General features: G+C 41.5%; 1 protein-coding gene across 1 annotated transcript in view; it reads right to left on the bottom strand.

The window, feature by feature from the left end:
• Positions 1–4824: 4824 nt before the first annotated feature.
• Positions 4825–20700, bottom strand: part of cacna1c (calcium channel, voltage-dependent, L type, alpha 1C subunit) — a 270222-nt gene continuing 254346 nt past the window's right edge. Inside the window, exons 45-49 of the mRNA XM_042335422.1 lie at positions 14389–14517; positions 12878–12996; positions 11925–12046; positions 7597–7917; positions 4825–6345 (exon numbers count right to left, since the gene is read on the bottom strand). Of these exons, the coding sequence (XP_042191356.1) occupies positions 6052–6345; positions 7597–7917; positions 11925–12046; positions 12878–12996; positions 14389–14517 (985 nt within the window). The 3' untranslated portion in view covers positions 4825–6051. The remainder of the gene's footprint in view (positions 6346–7596; positions 7918–11924; positions 12047–12877; positions 12997–14388; positions 14518–20700) is intronic.

Raw genomic sequence — 20700 nt, forward strand, 5'->3', positions numbered from 1 at the left:
ATGAAAAACTGAAACACGCTATTAGGAAATTTAATTTATTTGCAGGTTTTAATAACATCATTCCTTAGATAAAAATGCAATCTTACAGGAATATACATTGTCCCAATCAAAGATTAACGTAAAGCTTGCTTTAGGACAATACAGTCTAAAATTTACGTGCGAGGGCAAGACAGACTCTCCCACCATAGACAGAATAACGTTACAGTTACAAACTGTACATTACTTATTTACAAATGAAGAGTTTTTTTTTAAGTTTCATTTTTCAACCACAGAGTACAAAAGTGTTTAATTTAGGGACTCTCAAATTTCCAAATGAATGGTAAAGCAAACACAAAAGATAGGGGATTAACAACGTATTTGTCATGCAGTACCAAATAATAATGATTATTTCATAATCATAATTAAAAAACAGCTTTTGAAAATTCTATTAACAGTGTTTCAGATATATTCTGCATTCACTCAACTCCCTGACAGAAATAACTTTCCACCACTGGACAGTTACCAAGTGTCTGGATGCCTACAATTCTGAGGCTTCAAGAAAAAGAAGTGTTTAAATAACAGTACAAGACGAGTACTTTTTCAAATGTACAAGCTACATTTTACTTGATTCTGCTCAGCGCTTCTGCCCTTTGTTACAGCTGGCTTGCGTGTGGAATTCCAGTCCACTCGTCCCCCTTAGGGTGCAGTTTTGCTGAAATTCACGTTATCTGAAGCTCTGCAACATAAACCTTCAGATCCATTGTAACATATTTGAAAATCTCCCTCCTGAGCTTCACCTCGTGTATTCCCCCCAAAAGTGGTTTGCTGATTGGGGTGTACTCAACTTACAACTACTGTGTGCACTTGCAATGCTTCTGCTGTATACATCAATGCTTCAGTTTGTTTTAAAAAACTGAAGACGATTAAACTAACACTATTTCAAATTCAAAAGCTTGAACAAGAATTTAATAAGGGAACAAAAACGTTATGTCCTGTCTGTTGAATTTAACCCCTCCACAAGTACCACCACCCGTGCGTTCTGTAAGCTTTGGTCACTCAGGCCTATACTTACCACATCTTTGAATGTAAAGTGTTAGCTCTGAGTGTTTCACTGTTGGCCAGAGAGAGCCCATGTCCAGGATAGAAACTCAAAGTTACAGTACAGTGTTAAGCTGCACATTTCAAGCTGGGATTCTAATACCTCAGTTAAGCAGTCCCTGGGTCTGCACATACTTGATGTGCTCAGGCGATTGGGCTTCGAGCCCCTGAATATTAATATATTGCACACTTCGGCAAAGCAACATTTTGTACCAGAGAATTAATAATTAACAACCATGTTAAAAATAAACTAGAATAAACACTACATTTAAATTAATTTGCTGTATTGTCAGTGAAATTAAATATGCTAAATCTAGCTATAATTAATTTTGATATAAATTTATATTCAGAGGGTTAAAGGATGCAAAAAAATATTTTTTATATATAAAATAGACGTTTAGACACAGTTCGGGGCACAACCTTAACAGCGACTACGAGTAGGTCAAGCGTGAGTGCTATGCGACTCTTGAAGCCTTTTCACCCCTTCACAATCCTTCAGCACAATCGCCAGATACAAGAATAAAGGCAAAGAATAGGAATTAAAACTCATTCTTCATTGTTAAAAACATTTGTTTTCAGATGAGCATTCTACCATCAAGTGCTATGTAAAATACATTTGTCCTAAAGTTGGGCAAACCCTCCCTTGTTTGTGCCCTTTACATAATGAGCTGGATTTCCGACATGTTGCACGAATACACACTAAAGTTTTGCTTCATAGAGAATGACATGCAATAAACTGAAAACTCGAACCTTGCAATATTATAAAATCATATATTGTTCCAATATTCCACAGGTGCTAGGTTAATAAGTTTTTCCACTAAGGTCTCGCTGAATCCTATGCATAACTCCACTCAATCTGCTGCATAATGCTAAGAAAATAAAAAATAATCTATAACCAGCATAAAATACACAGAGAACAAATGGCTGGTGATGAGTTCAACTTTGGAGTTTTTCCAACATTTAGCTCACTTTTAAAATTAATTCCAGAGTAGTTCCTGACCTCTCCTAACACGACTGCATTCAGATATTCTGAATGTTTTCCCCTCAGGGTCCGGATCTCTGTGAGGATTCAGGCAGCATATGGAACGAGTAGTTTGTGCAGCTTCAGGTTTTCAGCTGGAATTTGACTATTGCACATGGATGCATTCTGTCTTGCAAATCTGAATGTAACCGACCCCTCTTAGATACACGGATCTGAACACAGTAACATGGATGACACTTGCTCTGCAAAAAATATGGGGAGTTTGTAATTCTCGTTGTGTTCTCTCCATTAAAAAAAGATAATGGGGGGGTGGGGGGGCGGGGGTGGGGGGGTATGGGGTCTGGGGCTTGACAGAGATTTTGTTACTTATAAGAAGATTTTGCAGGAAACAAAAAGAAAAATGGAGAGGGAATTATGAAGCCTGGCTGGTACCTAGATGGGAGAACCATTGGCCTTGCCAATGAATTCATATCTTTTCAGTACCAATGAATTCACATCTCTGCAGTACCAATTCACGATGGGAACAGGTCATTCCAATCACAAAATCCTGCTTGCATTGACGATCATGATGGCAGAAATGAAGCTGAGCTCTTCTGAGTTATTTTCCTCACCTAAAATAATTCCAAATACAATTATAAGATAGAGCTGCATTGCCTCCTTACGTCCACAATGGTAATATTTCATAAGTTAGAGGAAATGATGATTCATTGCCGTGAAAATGTTTGTTTGGCCATTCCTATGAGGCAGCCTGGAGTAGATGGTATGGCGAGGGAGCTTTCGCCAAAGTGGAACGATTGTCTTTTGAAAGCTTTTACAATACACAAATGAACATCTGAGTTCAAGAGATGTCACAGATCCCATCCTGATACAATCCTTATAGTTGCTTGTTTGTTTAAAAAAATGTAGAACATTAAATAACAAATTCTAAATGTATGAACAGATCAATACTGAAACTGTATTTTTGCTGATATCTATTAAATTATATTTAAAAATATAAAAAAATGACATCACATTATTTTGTTCCTTTCTTAGCTCTAACATCAGAAAGGTCTCTCTGATTTACTGGACGTACAGTTTTTGAGGAAAGTTGATCTTTCTAACAAACCTACAGTTTTTGTATGTGACCTGTCAATTAGATCTATGTAATGGGGGTAAAATTTGGGACGTTTCACAACATATTTGAACTGCTACATCAAATCTAACCCGGTTGATGCTGCCGTATCTTATCAAAGTGGATTTGATGGAAATGGACCTTATTCTCCTACTTAAAATAAATGTAAAATAGGTCAAACTGGGAAATGCACATGAACCTCAGTCACAAACAGTGATCGTACTCGTCACATATTTCATAACTATATCATTTATGCTCTTAACCTACAGTGAAATTATATGAATATTTAAACCAATTCTCAAACAAAATTATACTGCCCTTTTCAGCTTCTAGAAATAACTCTAATTTTGATTTAGAGGGCACATCTATTTCAAAGAAACTAAAAATGACCACATATGCCTGATCGCCCAATTTATGTCAAATCTATTATCAGAATAAATGTACCCTCCACATCTGTGCCATTAGCGCAATCATGAGCAAATCTCCTTTCCTGATCACATACAAAGTAAAATTTATCAGAAATTTGAGAGTTTTTTTAAATCTTTGTGCAGTATATCTTCAAGAGGAAGTCGCAACTAAACATTAGCAACGTTTGATAATTTGATCAGAATCAAGATTCCAATAATTCTGAGTAATTGCCTGTGTTGTTCATTGCATCTTGCGATACCACAGATTTTACTTCCACCATCGGGGGAAACTAATGTTCAGATATTGAATAGGCATCATCATGACTGGAAGTTGCACAATACAGGTACCTGTGCTATGTAAAACATCTCTTATTTTTATCTGGTAACATTCTGGCTTCAGGAGGGACCAGCAATGACTCAGTATACAATATTGACACCCACGTTGCTAATCTACCAAGTTGTACCTCTCTTGTTTTCAATACATTATGAGCCTGATTTCTCTGTAAAGCAGCTTTAGCACTTTGCCAGCAAGCCTTCGAAAATGAAACAATTAAACCAAAAGACTGCCATGTCCTTGCAACTTCAAATGGGGAGGGAAAGAATGAGAATGGGACACTCGAATATTCCTTGCACCTCCTCCTAGAAACTTCTGTGTCTCTCAGACTGACTGCCAGGCTGGGGAGAAGAACAAAAAGCAGAAACCACAATAGTAAAAACCGTGAACACAAGATATGCAAAATCAGTATATGTTAAACAAGTGAGAATGTCAGATCATAGTAAGTACACTATGTACACTTTTCATTTTAGTATTTCTTAAAAAAAAAGGTTACTTGCTTCACACTTGGAAAGCACTAAAAAGTTAAAATGTATATAGCTTGGTAGACTTGAATACTTCAATGATTGACATGCATCAAATACACACCAGTGTAGTCAACAACTTCATCAAAAAGGAACTGCTTGGCACAACCTTATTTTGTTTGTTGTTTTTTTTAAAATACTAAAACTGACCTGAATTCAAGTATTACAGGTTCTTAAAACAAAATGAAACACAAGAAATCATCACAGATTAGATAGAGATATCAATTTTCATATATACATGTATGTGTATATACACACACACGTGCACACATACACACGCACACACACACACACATTTATATATAGTTATCTTTTGTTTTTACAGTTAATATGTTTATATTCTCAGTTACAGTCACACTTTATTGCATTGTTTTTGCATATCTTGTGGAACACCAGACGATGGGTTTCAGTGCTAAACCTGTTGACTGATTGTATGTATTCTGTAAAAGGAATTCTGGTTTTTAAACCCAAATCTGCTGCAAATCCACTCGCTTTTCTTTTAAATACAAAATAGTTTTAAAATGATATGCATTGACTATAAACCAAATAAAGATCTGAATAGATTGCACAGAAATGGTTATGCGTTGTACACTGAACTGCAATATTGAAATTAGTTAAATTACCATTTTAAAAATAAAATTAGAACTTCAATCTTCCAAAACATCCCAGCTTCCATAATGGATGCAGATTTCAAGAACACTGAGTGATTCCATTGGATTATGAACTTTTCTTTGAAATATAAAATAACGCTGTACCAGGAAAAAAAANGTACTTCCAATTGCAACCAAAAGAAACAATCAAACAACAATGTTGAAAAAAGGTAGAAAAGTGGCCGGTCAAAAATTGCTATAACACAAACAAGCCACCTCCTCGTAAAAATGACCATGCTTTACAACAGGATGATATCCCGACGGAACTAGGTAGGATGGTCAGTACGCCAGACAGCCCACAATATTGCTGTCAGGCATCTGCAAGCAGTCTTAGAAAGGCATCCAAACAACACGTTTCCATTGCCGAAAAGCTACAGGAGGGGCAGGTAATGCCACCTACGAAATACTTTGACGTTCTCTCTCCATCCTTTCTCACGGAGTATCGTCTCTTTGCTTCGCTTTCTTATCAGAGTGTAAGATTCTGGGAATTTTACTTTCTGAGATATTCTGAAGTAGGAGAGGCGTATCCGAAGAGAAGAAATACTTTCTGTGTATATGTGTGTTGGTGCGGGTGTGTCCACATCTGTGTTCCATTTCTTTCAAAAACCAGAGTGGTTTTAAGTGCCGTTAGGCTAAATGTTCAGATGTGCCGACAAACTGATGGACACACAGCATCTCGAAGGTCCGTCCTATGCTCTCTCGTGAACAGTTTTACCATATTTGAGATGTTGATAAGTGTTTCTGCTGCAGGTTCAAAGGTCGTGCCACCTTACTATCTGAAGTGATTGATGATTTTTAGAACAATTGTTAATTTTAAAAAAAGCACTCAGAGCAACAACTGCTCAACTCTCAATTCACAACAGCAAATGAAGAAAACAGCTGCTCTGGTTACTTCGGGTCACAAGAACAGTGAGGCACTTCTGAAACAAACTGATTTGAGCAAATAATAAAAGCTATCTCCTGCGACTACAGGGTGCTTACATAAATCATCTCATCTGCAAATTCCTCCTCGCTTTTCTCACAGTCCTGCTCCTCTTCTGCGCTATCTGGCACAGGGTCCTGTGGCTGGTTGTCTCTACAGTTCACATATGGTAACAGATTGCCATTTGGGCTAGCTTTCTTATTGCCACTCAACAAGTTGTCTGCTGCGTTCTCCATCTCTTCGAACGTCATGTCGCAGGCATCAGCAATTTCATGTGCTGCTGCCTCAACAAATTTTGGGTCTTGTGCATATCGACCAAGCCCCTCTGAGATCAGAACCTTTTGGACAGACATAATAAAACAGATATTACCATAAAGCAAAATCACCCTTGCAAACAGTCAACACAAAGCAGCACGTGACTATGACTGCTTCAGATGAGCTCTACTGCCTTCACTGGATCACAAGAAAGGGCAAAGAAGGTTCCTTTGGTCCATTTGATTTCATCTTTTCAGAATATCTCAGCCACTATCTTCCCAATACAGAATTGAGCTGCTTCTTAAATGAGCCCAATGTCATAGCTTCTCTCTCCCACCCTCAAATTCTTTAAAGCACGCTGATTTTCATGGGCAAAGTACACGACTCGCAGACTCCTCCGGGATGTCATGCAGAAGCTCAGGGAAATGTCTCCTCACTGCTATTATTCTCCAAAAGGTCTGCACATTTACTCAAAAAGATATTTTGGATGACAACGATCAGAATCAGATCGGAAATTTATCATTACATCAGCTCGTACAGTTGTACTTCAGTTCAGTTAGTCACCTATTTTCTGCGCTCACCAACTAAACCCCTGCACTCATTTTGACTATTGAGACTGACAGTCTCATCTTGCCTCTTCAAAGATTGATAAAGATCAGCATAAAATGTTTTTTTTTGAAAAATCTACATAAAAGTACCACATTTTGACAGTGCAAATTGTTGGTAATTGCATTACACGAAAGTATCCTGAGCCCATCTCTTACTCAATCTTAAAAGGACATTCTGTTTGGGTTCTGAGTGAAACCTAATTAATTCATTACTTATCAGCACAGTTGTATAGCTTTGCAAAAACTAGCATGTTCTCCAGATGTTGACAAATGATGCAATCTGAAATTTGGATTTGAGCTCTGAGAGATAAAACTGCAAACTCAAACAGAAATGTAGCATTAGAGCAAATTAGTCTAAAATCTTCAGGACCTACAGACCAATGACCGGTTATATGTTTCACCCCAACTGCCAGTCTTGCTGTATCTGAATTGCTTAAAGTGGAAAATGAAAACACAGACACTTAAAGTGTTTGTGTACTTCTATGGTTCCAAATTAAGGTGATTCAAGCACCAAATACACACATGCTAGAGCTGGCCTGGGAGTCCTCCATACTGACTTTGGGTTCAAACTGTGGGAGAGGTGATCATATCCCACACAACAAAAGTGTTGTCTTTCGCCTTCCTCAGAGATAAAGAAACACATAACAGAAAGCAGATCTGCTGAGATAGATCTAATCTTAAAATCAGTAATATTAGCAGAAAAATAGAGAATATCCATGAACTTACCGCCTCTACCAGACTACCAGCACTGCTATGACACTCATTGCCCTTTTCCCTGAAAGGATAGGGTACGGTCAGAGAAACTGGCCTGACCTTTTTGATATTTCCATTTGAGTTGTCAGAGTACCAGGAATTAGAATTTACTGACGGAAGGCTGCTGTTTAGTTTCTCGTAGGATTGAATGCCATCCAGGAATAGGGTTGGGATGTGTTGCTGCAACCTCCCTCTACTGCATGGAGTAGAAGGAGGTGTGGTGGTCAATCTGGAAAATTGTGTTGGAGAATGGCTTCTCCTGAGCAGCGGGCTCAGACCAGCAACAGCTAACGCCTGTGTGATTAAACAGAAATAGTCTTGGAGACAAATGACAAAGCAAGAGTTATTCTAATGTTTTACCAAACTATTAACTTTCCAAAGTCTGTTCAAATGAAATATCTTTCAGGCTTTCTTTGCAACCACAGATTAATTATAGGTGTAGAAGGAATAGATCATTGTCATTCTGTTGTCAAAGTATATAGTGAGTAATACTGTTTGCAAACAGTTAGTCATCCAGCAGCAGTGTAAAGATGCAACACATTAAAATGTTGACACTGAAATCATGAGATATGCAGTCACAGGAAAAGGCACAATTCTACTGTGCATGCTCCCCCTTGGTGATGTCATCCGCAGACATGGGGTAAATTTCCCACGTATGCAGATGACACCCAACCCTACCTCTCTGCCTCCACCCTGAACTCCAGGACTTCTGGCATCCTGACCGACTGTCTGTCCGACATCAAGTCCTGGACGAGGGACAACTTTCTCCAACTCAACGTCAGCAAGACCGAGGCCCTCCTGATTGGCTCGCGCCAGCACCTCCGCACCTCGGGCGCTGGCAGCATAAGCCTCCACGGCTGCACACTCAACCTCACTAAGCCAGTCAGGAACCTGGGTGTCTTGTTTAACCCTGAACTGTCCTTTCTACCCATATCCACGCCATGACCGGCACTGCCTACCACCACCTCCGCAACATTGCCAGACTCCGCCAATGCCTCACCCCTCAGGCTGCCGAAAACCTCACCCACGCATTCGTCACCTCAAGGCTCGATTACGGGAACTCCCACCTCATTGGCCTTCCCAACTCTTCCTTTTACAGGCTGTAGAGCATCCAAAACTCTGCAGCTCGTGTACTCTCACACACCAGGCTCCATGACCCCATCACTCCCACCCTCGCCCGACTCCACAGGTTCCCCATCCCACAGAGGATCGAGTTCAAGATCCTCGTCCTCACCTTTAAGGCCATCCATGGCCTTATCCCCTCCTACCTCTCTGACCTGCTGACTCCCTACCAACCTGCCCACTCCCTACATTCATCAGACTCCGGCCTGCTCCATGTCTCCCGCCCGACCCGCCCTACCATTGGTGGCCGGGCTTTCAGCCTCTCTGCCCCCATACTCTGGAACTCCATCCCACGATCCTTTCGCCTCGCTTCATCCCTTGCCTCCTTCAAGGCCGGTCTCAAGACCCTTCTCTTCGACCGTGCCTTTGGTCTCCTACCCACCTCTCTGCCTTCCCTCACCCCTACACCACCTCTCCTTTCTCTCCAAGGTCTTGGAAAGAGTTGTCGCCTCCCAACTGCGCTCTTTCCTTTCCACCCATTCTCTTTTCGAACCCCTTCAGTCAGGTTTCCGTGCTGCCCATAGCACAGAAACTGCCCTGGTCAAGGTCACCAATGATATCCTGACCATCTGTGACCAGGGCTCCCTCTGTCTCCTCGTCCTCCTCGACCTATCGGCAGCATTCGATACGGTCGACCACGCTATCCTACTCCACCGCTTGTCCTCCCACCTCAACCTTCAAGGCACTGTCCTTGAATGGTTTAGGTCGTACCTTTCTCACCGTCTTCACTTTGTCTCGACGAATGGCTTCTCCTCCACCCCCCGCACTGTCTCATGTGGTGTCCCTCAGGGCTCTGTCCTTGGTCCCCTCCTCTTCACCCTCTATATGCTCCCCCTTGGTGACATCATCCGCAGACATGGAGTTAACTTCCACATGTATGCGGATGACACCCAACTCTACCTTTCCTCCTCTACTCTCAACTCCACGACCACCGATGTCCTGACAGCTGCCTGTCCGACATCGAGTCCTGGACGAGAGACAACTTTCTTCAGCTCAACGTGCGAAAAACCGAGGCCCTCCTGATTGGCTCACGTCAGCGCCTCCGCACCTCAGGCGCTGACACCATCAGCATCCAAGGCTGCACTCTCCACCTCTCAAAGCCAGTCAGGAACCTCGGCGTTTTGTTCGACCCTGAGCTGTCCTTTCTCCCTCACATCCGCACCACAACTGGCACCGCCTTCCATCACCTCCGGAACATCGCCAGACTACGGCATTACCTCACCCCTCACGCTGCTGAAACCCTGGTTCACGCCTTTGTCACCTCAAGGCTGGACTATGGGAACTCTCTCCTCGCCGGCCTTCCCGCCACCTCCCTCCACAAGCTGCAGGTCATTCAGAACTCTGCAGCTCGTGTACTGTCCCGCACCAGGCTTCGGGACCACATCACTCCCACCCTCGCTCGCCTCCACTGGCTCCCCATCCCCCAGAGGATTGATTTCAAGATCCTCATCCTCACCTACAAGGCCATTCACGGCCTTGCTCCCTCCTACCTCTCCAACCTACTATCCCCTACCTACCTGCCCGTACCCTCCGTTCCTCTGGCTCCGGTCTGCTCCACGTCCCCCGCCCCAACCGCCCTACCATCGGTGGTCGGGCCTTCAGCCTCTCAGCCCCCAGGCTCTGGAACTCCATCCCCCAGTGCCTTCGCCTTGCTTCCTCCCTTTCCTCCTTCAAGGCCGGTCTCAAAACCTTTCTCTTTGACCGTGCCTTCAGCTCCCCTCTCGACTCTCTTCCCCCTCCTCGCTCCCTCCCTTCCCTCCCCTCACCCTGACCATTTCCCCCCTCCTCTCTCCCTCCCTTCCCTCCCCTCACCCTGACCATTTCCCCCCTGCTCGGGTCATGACCCAACTGTGCAGCGCCTTGGGACGTCCTCCTGACGTGAAAGGCGCTTTATAAATGGAATCTTGTTGTTGTTGTTGCTAGGGCCCCGACACCTGACTGTTCAGCTCTTTGGGACGTCCTCTCGACGTGAAAGGCGCTCTATAAATTTAATTTAGTTGTTGTTTTATTAATATCAGGATCAAGGGATCATAGCAACATAGGAATTTACAGCACAGAATGAGGCCATTTGGCCCACTGAGGCTCTTACAGCAAGTTGTGCTTTCAATTCCATTGCCCTGCCCTATCTCCACACCCCTTTAAGCCTCTGACTTTTATATATTCGTCTATTTCCCTCTTCACAAGATCACAAGAATATGTGGATGAAGGAAGGCTCTTTCATCCATCTGATCTCATCCTTCCAAAACACCCAGGAAAACCGTTCCCGCCACACCCATCACAGCATTGATGGCTGCTTTTTAAATGAGTCCAGTGACCTGACCTCTTCCACCTTTCCTGGCAACCTGATTCAGTTGTCGATTACCCTTTGAGTAAAGAAATACTTTCTGCTATTTGTCTTGAAATCGGCCTTTACAATTTCCTCTTGTTCTTGTGGTGATCCATCCTAAAACGTTGATCTGGGTTTACTTTTTCAATCCCATTTAATATTTTGTACATCTCTATGAGTCATCTTATCTCAAGACTGAAGACCCTAACTTCTCTAATGGTTGATCGGAGCTGATTCGTCTTGACTCTGGGCATCGTCCTCATTGTTCTTCTCTAGACTGCCTCCATGGTCTGGAAAGCCCCTTATGTAGTACTCAATGTGGGGTCTGACCAGACTCTGACGTCTGGGGATCTAAACTCAAACGATTTAATAATGTAGCTCAGCGACCTGTTTTATTCAAAATCTACAATGGTCTCTGCCATTAACCAAGGTCCCAACTGCCTGTTCATGTAGACTTTAAAAATTCACTGGTGCTATTCGAAAAGAGAAGCAACTTTCTGCCGGGATTCCCCAAATAAAATTTGTCATTCGCTTCATAATTGTTTGTGGACATTACTATGAGTGAATTGGCTACTGTGTTCGCCTACAAAATACACATTCACTGCACTTTACACCATATCCCATCTGTGGAGGGCTTGGAGATACCCTCCTGACATGAAAAGCACTATATTAAATACCAGGATTATTATTATTATTGTTATCTCTTTCTGTGGGTTGACATTAGTTTTATATTTATACAGAAGTTCTGAATTTATTCTGCGAAATACAGACTGGTATTACATGGGAACTGCTTTGTTCAAAGCAAAATGAAGGTTGAGGTAAATGTAATAGTTTGTGTTTAACTTAATATTACCTGGTGCTGGATTAAGTGCAGTGGTAGTGCTGTCCTCTGAGAGAGTGACGCTGTCCGAGAGATTGCTAACCCGTGATTCTTCTGTCTCTTCAGGCACTCCAGGTGAAATGATGATCTTCTTCCTGTTAAAAGCAGCAATAAATAAGTAAAGGCCTTGGCACTAATTAATAAATTGCTATTACAGAAACTGAAGCAAAAGATTAAAAAAAGGAAAACAAAAGAAAAGCAATCCTGGTTTTAGAAAACCAACAAAACATTGCTTGGCAATGAATATTTCAGCTGCTGATGAGGAGGAGATGCCTGGGTTGATGATTAATTTATGAAATCTTTTTTGGCGCACTAATGATCCTATGTTTTTGCTTGTTTTGTACGACTGATATACATTTGTGGGGGTGGTGTCATGGCCAATGCAGATCTGAAAACAATATTCTTAAATCAAATTTAATTGAACCGCCTGGTCTTCTCTTGGGTAAAAAGTGAAGAAAATCAAAGCAATTATTTGTTTTTTTACAGCAGTGAGAAGTCAACAATAACATCAGTTCCACCTAGGGCATTTTGACAGAATCTAAAATCTGTTCCTTCATACAAGTCTGGAACACATTAATTTATGTCCAATGCTGTCTTGCACTGCATATTATCTTGAAATCTTTGTGTTACAATTGATTTTATTATGGCAACAGATGTCGAGTATAAAAAGTTGGGGAGATTATGAGCGATCGTATATATTAGTGTATGTTTTATCAATGCAGTAAGTGATTGGGTTCCCATGATTTCCATGGCAACAATCAAAATCCTTGCTTTGATTCATCCACGGTGCCGTGAAAGTCTCCATTATTCTATGAGAAAATGCTTGAGTAACACAGCCTGCAGACATTTCATGTGGTTCTATTACAATTCTATTCAAAGCCTTTTATATTGATCATATAAATAATGTTTATTAAGAAGCTACCTACCTAACGATGTTACTGAAAGAAGCCCTTTCGGAGAAGACTGCCATTTTTTTTCACTTTCTTCACAAAAGTCTACTGATGGAGTAAGCTGTTTGTTATCCTCCTCATCCTGATAACAAATCCTGCAAAGGCGAATCAGACAAACAGATGTACAACTTAGACAAAGAAAATGAGATGTATTTTACATTCATACAAAAATATCGTAAGAATAAATACTGTATCAGTACCTACAAAAACAATAACTTGCATTTATATAGAGCCCCTCATGTAACTTCCCAGAGCACTTGACAGTGGCAGAATACACCGTCAAGTCGGGGGGAGGAGGAGCTGACCGTAGGCACGGTCGAAGAACAAGCTTTTCAGACGTGACCTGAAGATAGGGAAGGAGGGGGCAAGGCAGAGAGATAGAGGATGAGTGTGCTAGAACTTTGGGTCGTAGTGGCTGAAAGTGCGGCCACCGATGGTGAAACGGAGAGCACGAGGAACAAGCAGGAGGCTGGAGCCAGTCCAGCAGAGGGAGCGGATAATGGTTTGGGGAGTAAGCAGGTTGGAGAGGTAGGGAGCTGCCAAGGCATGAAGGCATTTGAAGATAAGTGTGAGGTTTTTGAAATTGATTTGTTCAGTGGTAGCGGCCAGTGGAGCCTGGCTCCAACTGGTGTAATTGAGGTACTGAGTTTAGTGCAGGTGAGTATGCTGGCTGAGTTTGGGGTTAACTGGACTTGGTGGATGGTGGAGCTGGGGAGGCCGACAATTAGGGCGTTTGAGTAGTCGAGGTGGGAGGTGACAAACGCATGGCTGAGTGTTTCAGCTGCATTTGGGATAAGCAAAAATGCAGTTCTGTCACAGAAACTAATACAAGTTAAATTAGAAGTAGATATATTCTACTGCCAGGAACATCGAAAAGTAAAGACAATTAGTCTTTTGAGTGATATCAGAAGATAAGCAATGTTTGTTTTCTAGGTCACTGCGGAAATCAATTGTTCAAGATAGTTAGCTCTTAGATTGTTCAAATATTAGATGCTAAGGATGCATAGCTCTCTAGACCTCTATGGAATTGGATGCCCAAGATGGATAAAGCTCAAGATGTTTTGGGAAATTGAATGATTGAATTAGATAGTTTCCAAGACCAATAGGAACTTTGCATGTACCAAGTAAACAGTAACTAAAATGAGCTCATCACACCTATGGCAGGACTGTGCTGTGAAAACATACAAGTACAAACACCAATGGATCGCACAAAGCAGTGTCAAAAAAGTACATTTGTGAACAGCTGCATTACACAGTCCACCAAATTTAAAGCTGTAACAGGCTCTCATGATTAGGGGACATTTAGAAACCAGTTAGGTTCAATTCTCTACAGTTAGAGCATCCATTGGTCTATGGAAAAATTGCCATTTTTCCTCAACTTTCTCAGCAACAGTCAAGAATCAACTAGGTGAGCAATCTGCTCTCATCAGTTGTCTTGCATCTGGTTATTCTGCCACCTAACCAAGAAGAATAGGAAAATGCCTCACAGTTGTGAAGAAAGCATGCTTTCTTCACTGCAGCAATCAGGACCTTCATTAAAATTTTCATCGTAAGTTTCATCCGGAGATGCTTCCACCCGTTGGATAATTGGCAAGTGACTTTCTCCGGAGTCTGAGCTGAAAACACAAAAATGCACCAGAGTCATTGCAAATAAAGTGTTAAATCCGAGGGCCACAGAAATCAAAACAAACATACAACAGCAGAGAAATGGAGTGTAATTAGTTGACTGTACATCCAAAACCTCACTTATGGTACACATGTGGTCTCTTGTGAAATGTTATTATCTACAAATAATGAAGGTAAGATCATAAAAAGCATTGAAAATGTCAGAGACAAGCCCCCCCTTCCCCCAAAATGAATATACTGATCAAAGGAATATTCTCCTATTAAAAGCGTACATTGTACATTGGCAGTTTCTACAAATATTTCAGGGTTACAAACCACTGAACAATGATTTGAATATGGCAGTTTCAATAAAAGATTCACAACCATCAGTGTAACATGATAAATGAGCATTAGTCAAACGAATCATAAACCTGCTCGCAAATATTTGTGCAGTTAAGTAATGAATCCTGCTGGACAAAGAATGATGCTCTGTGACTTGACTGCGACATTTAGTAGAGCTGGAAATCCCAATTTCTTTTTGGTTTGGTTTCACTTATGCAACATGATATCAATACGAGTCCTGAGCAGATGCTTAGTGGAGCTGTTAACCAATTGGCCCTATAATAGTAGTGAAGACCAAGAGCTGAGACTGACTATCAGGTGATTTTGCTTTCTTTTCCACTCCTGCTTTAGGTAGAGACGTGGTTGGTGCATTTCTACACATTCGCATCCACAGGATACAATGAGATAATGAAATAAGGTATCTTGCCTTTGCACCTTTGTCACTGGGAGCATTAACAATGGTTGGCAATGGCAGAGTAGGCTCCCAACAACAAAATAACTAGAAATACCTACAAGGTATTTGGGTTGAGTTATTTTGTTTGATTTCATGCACAGCTCATGTGAAATATTTGTTGTGCCACTGCTGGTTACGATTTCTGAGTTTCACTGCTATTCTCAGAATATGCAACAGAGTTACAAAGAACATTTAGTGAGGTATTGTGTATGTTCACTATATAATGGAATCTAATATGGAATCTGGAAAATGAAAACCTAAATGGGGAGAGGAGCAAAGGGATCCAGGGGTACAGATACACAATTCACTAAAAGTAACAACACAAATCAACAAGGCCATAAAAAAGGCATACCAAGCATTGGGGTTAATTTCTAGAGGGATAGAAATGAAAACCAGGGAAGTTATGGTAAACTTCTATGGAACCTTGGTTAGACCACACTTAGAATACTGTGTTCAGTTCTGGTCCCCACATTATAGAAGGGATGTAGAGGCACTGGAGAGGGTGCAAAGGGGATTCACAAAGATGATCCCAGAACTGAGAGGTTATACCTATCAGGAAAGACTGATCATGCTTGGACTCTTCTCTTGAAAAGAGGAGGGTAAGGAGTGACCTGATAGAGATCTTTAAAAATATGAAAGGTTTTGATAGGTAGACATAGGAAAGATGATTCCACTTGTGGGGGAAAACAAAACCAGGGGCCATCAATATAAAATAGTCACAAATAGATCAAATAGGGAAGTTACAAAAAATTTCTTTAAGCAGAGAGTAATGAGAATGTGGAACATGCTACCACAAGAACTTGTTGAGGCAAATACCGTAGATGTATTTAAAGGGAAGATAGATAAGATACATGAGGGAGGAAGGAAAGGAAGGTTATGCTTGAAGGCTTAGATGAAGAAGGGCAGGAGGAGGCTCATGTGGAGCATAAACACCGGCATAGACCAGTTGGCTGAATGTCCTGTTTATTCTAACGTATGTATTCTAATGCATGTGACAATTCACTGAGTTGTTGGCAATTCCGAGTGGCAAACAACCTTTCCAACAATCAGAAACGTATCATACTGAACATTATTCAAGAACCAGATTGTGTGGATGCAACACTGTTGCCAACTCCTATTGTGAATTGCTGTATATTAGTGGAGTCCTGTAGCTCAGTGGTTAGAGCACTCGCTTTGCAAGCGAGAGACCGGAGTTCAATCCCAGGCAGAGGGCGAAACCTTGGGCAAGTTTCCTTACTCCACACGCCTAATAATAATCCCTCCAAAAAAAAACAAACAATAAATTGGTCATTTTCAATCTACGAGTGTTTGTGGGACATTGCTGTGCGCAATTGGCTGCCGCGTTCGCCCACAAATATACAGTCAATTCACTTTACAGTGTGTTCTGTGAAGCGCTTTGGGACGTCCTCCCGACGTGAAAAGCGCTATATCAAATACAAGGATTATTATTATTATATTAGGTCTCGGTGTGAATCTAGTAGATAGTTTATTTACTATCCAATTCTCACGATCAGATAATGCAAATAAATTCTTAAGACTAGTTGATAAGATGAGCATTATGATCAACTGACAAAAGGCTGCTACGTTTATTTTGGATCTCAAAATCCAGCCATTAAACCATTTTCTTTGAGGCAGACAATTGTGAGGGTTCTTTTGTTTCTGCCTGTAATGATATCAGGAAGTTCCAGGAAACAGATAGTAATCTGACATTTGCTGCCGAATCTTTGTTGGCAATCTTAAACTATGTGCAAATTGGCTTGAACATTGTTGTTTTTTCCACGGTTAAGAACTAGGTTTAGGTAATCCAGTCAATGCAGAATTGTAAGCAAGGTCACTGTGGCAAGCTCAGATGAGTTTTTCTCTTTCACAGTTCCCTCAGTCGGTGATGTTGACATGTATTGGTTTGAAGAAAAGTCAGTAAAAAAGGTAAGAACATACGAACATAAGAATTTGCTAGGCGAAAGAAGACCAAGGTCCATCCAGTTCACCTTGCACAAGTTATGTCCCTACCCATATATTGTTTTCCCAAGATATTATTTCGTAACAGAAATCTATCTAATTTATTCTTGAAAAAATCAACACTTTCTGCTTCCATCATCACCCTAAGGAGCCTGTTCCATACATTTATTACTGGCTCACTGAAGTAATGTTTTCACAGATCTGTTCTGAATTTACCCCCTTTGAATCACAGACTGTGTCCTCTAGTTCCACTGCTCAGTACAAGATAGGTACCTGTGAGATCAGTTAATATATTCAGTTAAGATGCTACCATTGGTAGTGATGGAATTCCAAAGAACTTGAAATGCCTGAATTAAATACCACATCAACAAATACAAGATGGAATAAATTGCAAGTGGAAAGCAATTAGTTGCATGGTGGCTCTTTTGGTTTAGTGCTGAGGTTTCAAGTCGGAGAGGCACAACTGAACATAACTTCACAGAATATTTCGGAGGTTCACAGTGAGATATCTACAGTTCAGAGTGGGCCTCTTATTCCATTAAACAGGTCTATTTAAACAAGGCAGAACCTCAAAATCTAGGGACCAGACCGTCCAGCTCATCTGGCTGAAGAGCAAATATATTCTTTAGAAAATGTCAACAAAAGGCAGAATTTTGAAAATCAGGAATTTGATTATTTTAGAGTTTGGATTTGTGTCCCTCATACGTTCCCAAGGGTGAGATGATGATCTCAAAGGTTAACCTTTTTGAGAAGGAGTGAAATTAAACCCAGAGAAATGGGAGAAGCCTCCAACATGGCTCTCAAACCCCTGACGCCGGGTTTAGAATTGCACTAACTGAGGCCTAACTGTGTGGTGAACTGAGGGTAGGAAAAAGTAATGAAACTTCTCCTCTCCCGAAGGCCTTTCTCCTCTCCTGAAAGGCTTTGACTTCCTTTATCCTTTTAATGGGATACTTTGTCTAAATGCCTCTTATTCACGTACGATTCTTGATAGTGAGCGACAAGAGGCTATGATTGTGAGAAGCATCTTTGCAGAACCCAATCCTGTGCTCAGCCAGTGTCCACATGTATGCACCTCCAGCAGGGAGTCATTGCATAGTGAGCGAGAGCCAGGATTTGCACTGATTCTTCTTTATTTCGCTCAGGATGAGACTCAATGAAGCACTCTAACAGCAATCCTGGTTGAGAATAATTACCCAGCACAAACTAGGATTTCATCCTTTTTCCTGTAAACTCAGTTGATCAAAGGATAAACTGGCTGAGTCATTTACTGTCACCTTTTGCTTTCCAGTGCTAAATTTTCAGCCCAATGAGCCAATTTGCCATCAATCCCATGAGATTTAACTTTCTTTAAATGTCTCACATGTAGAAAAAGATCATATGTATTTTTAAAATAACGTAATAAAGTAACGCATTTCCACTGGATTATCTTCACGTACTAATTTAAGTGTTTCCTCAAATAATTCCAGTCGATTCAGGGGACGGGACCTATTGGTTCTCAATCCATGTTGACGTCTCTTCATAACTTCATACCTGGTCTCTGTGGATTGCTGTGGATAGCATCCTGCATATTGCTCTCAAGCATTTCTCCCTACAGACTTATGAAGTTGCTGACGAACACTCAGAAGGGTATATAGTGTGTCATAATAGTGTGTCCTGTTTCACAAGAAAGCATGAAAACAGACAAGAAAATGGTTTAATTAGATAATGTCTTACAATAGAGATCCCACTGACAAATAAAAGGAGCTGTGAATTGATTCCATTTTCTGGGACTCATCGACCACCCACACTGTCTGGGTGCTGGAGCTCAGAATGCACTGCATCCTGTTGCACTGGGGCTCACCCTGCCTATGGTGACGGAGGACATATGCAGCCTGTTGCAATGGGGCTGCATGTGCTGCTCAGGCTGTACTCACAGCTGGTTGGCAGAGCTGATGCTATCGCTTTTCCTTTCGATGCTATCGCATTTCCTTTTGATTGTATATTGAATCGAATGGGTTTCATTCAAATCAATGAAATACACTCCATTCAGAATTTTCACAACACAGTCTAGCTGTTCAATTCATTTTGCTTAACTAGAAACAACTGAACAGATGGACAAGCGCACAAATGTACAATGAAGTTTGAATTCTTGTGTCTTGAGCAGATAACGATTTCTGCAGTAAATACTACTGGTTTCTCTTTCTACTTTTTACATGCATAGAGAATGAGTGTCAGCAGGTTATTCGACCGTGTGAGAAACATACAGAGATCACATCCGAGGTCACTGTTGTTCTCATCTCTTAAAAGAGGATATGAAGAAATAACAGGTGAATTTGATTATCTTAAGATCTTGGACAACGGTATTGTGAGTGGCAAAAAGGGCAGGTACAGAATTGAATATGTTTTCAGTCCAGCTAGGAAGGAATTTCCATTTGTAGCTGGGAAGCAGGGAATTCTTATCTTGGTTTGGACACTCTTTTAGCATAGTGATGCGTTTCCACATATGACAGCTGACCAAAAAAAAAGCTAGGAAGGAATGAAATGCGCAACATGAGGATTGGGAATATCCTCAACAAACTCATTGGATTCAGTCTAAAAAATGAAAAGTAGGGAAACGATCAAGGACAAAGGTTCCCGGCTGGAAAAAAATAAATTTCAAAGGGAAAAGAAGTAGCACGGATCAACTGGGTAGAAAAACTGGCAGAAGATGAACAGTGGAAAACTTTCAAATATAAAATGAAGAGGGTACAAATTGTACAGCTTCCCTCAATGAATAAAGGTAATGCAACTAAAACTAGGGTTCATTCGGTGAGTAGGGAAATGACAATGAAAATACCACCACCAACAACAAATTACACTTTGTAGTGCCTTTCATGTCAGCAGGACATCCCAAAGCGCTGGACAGTCAGGGATCCACACCCGAGTTGGTGATTGGGATCAGGAGGAGTGGAGAGCAAGGAGGGTAGGGATAGGAGGGTGACCTAAGGCACGGTTGAAGAGGAGGGTCTTGAGACAAGTCTTGAAGGAGGCGAGGGAGAGGGTGAGGTAGAGGGACTGTGGGATGGAGTTCCAGACGGTGGAAGCAGAGAGGCTGAAGGCCCATCATCTAATGGTATGGCGGGCAAGGAGGGGACGTGAAGCAGGCGAGAGCACATTGAGTGGAGGGAGTGGACAGGTTGGTAGGGGGTTAGGAGGTCACGGAGGTAGGAGCAAGGCTGTGGAGGGCTTTGAAGGTGAGGACCAGGATTTTGAACTGTATCCTCTGAGTGATGGGGAGCCAGTGGAGCCAGGTGACGATGGGGGTGATAGAGTCCCAGAGGCTAGTGATTTTAAAATAAGATTTAGAAGAGACACAAATAATACATCTACATATAATGATACATAGGAAAATTAAGCAGAGTATAGAAAATATAGAAGTGCAGCGAAAAAGATTAAAATCCCAATAGGGGATAGGGGA

The sequence above is a fragment of the Callorhinchus milii genome, unplaced genomic scaffold (assembly GCF_018977255.1).
Source record: "Callorhinchus milii isolate IMCB2004 unplaced genomic scaffold, IMCB_Cmil_1.0 Scaffold5, whole genome shotgun sequence".
Taxonomy (NCBI): Eukaryota; Metazoa; Chordata; class Chondrichthyes; order Chimaeriformes; family Callorhinchidae; genus Callorhinchus; species Callorhinchus milii.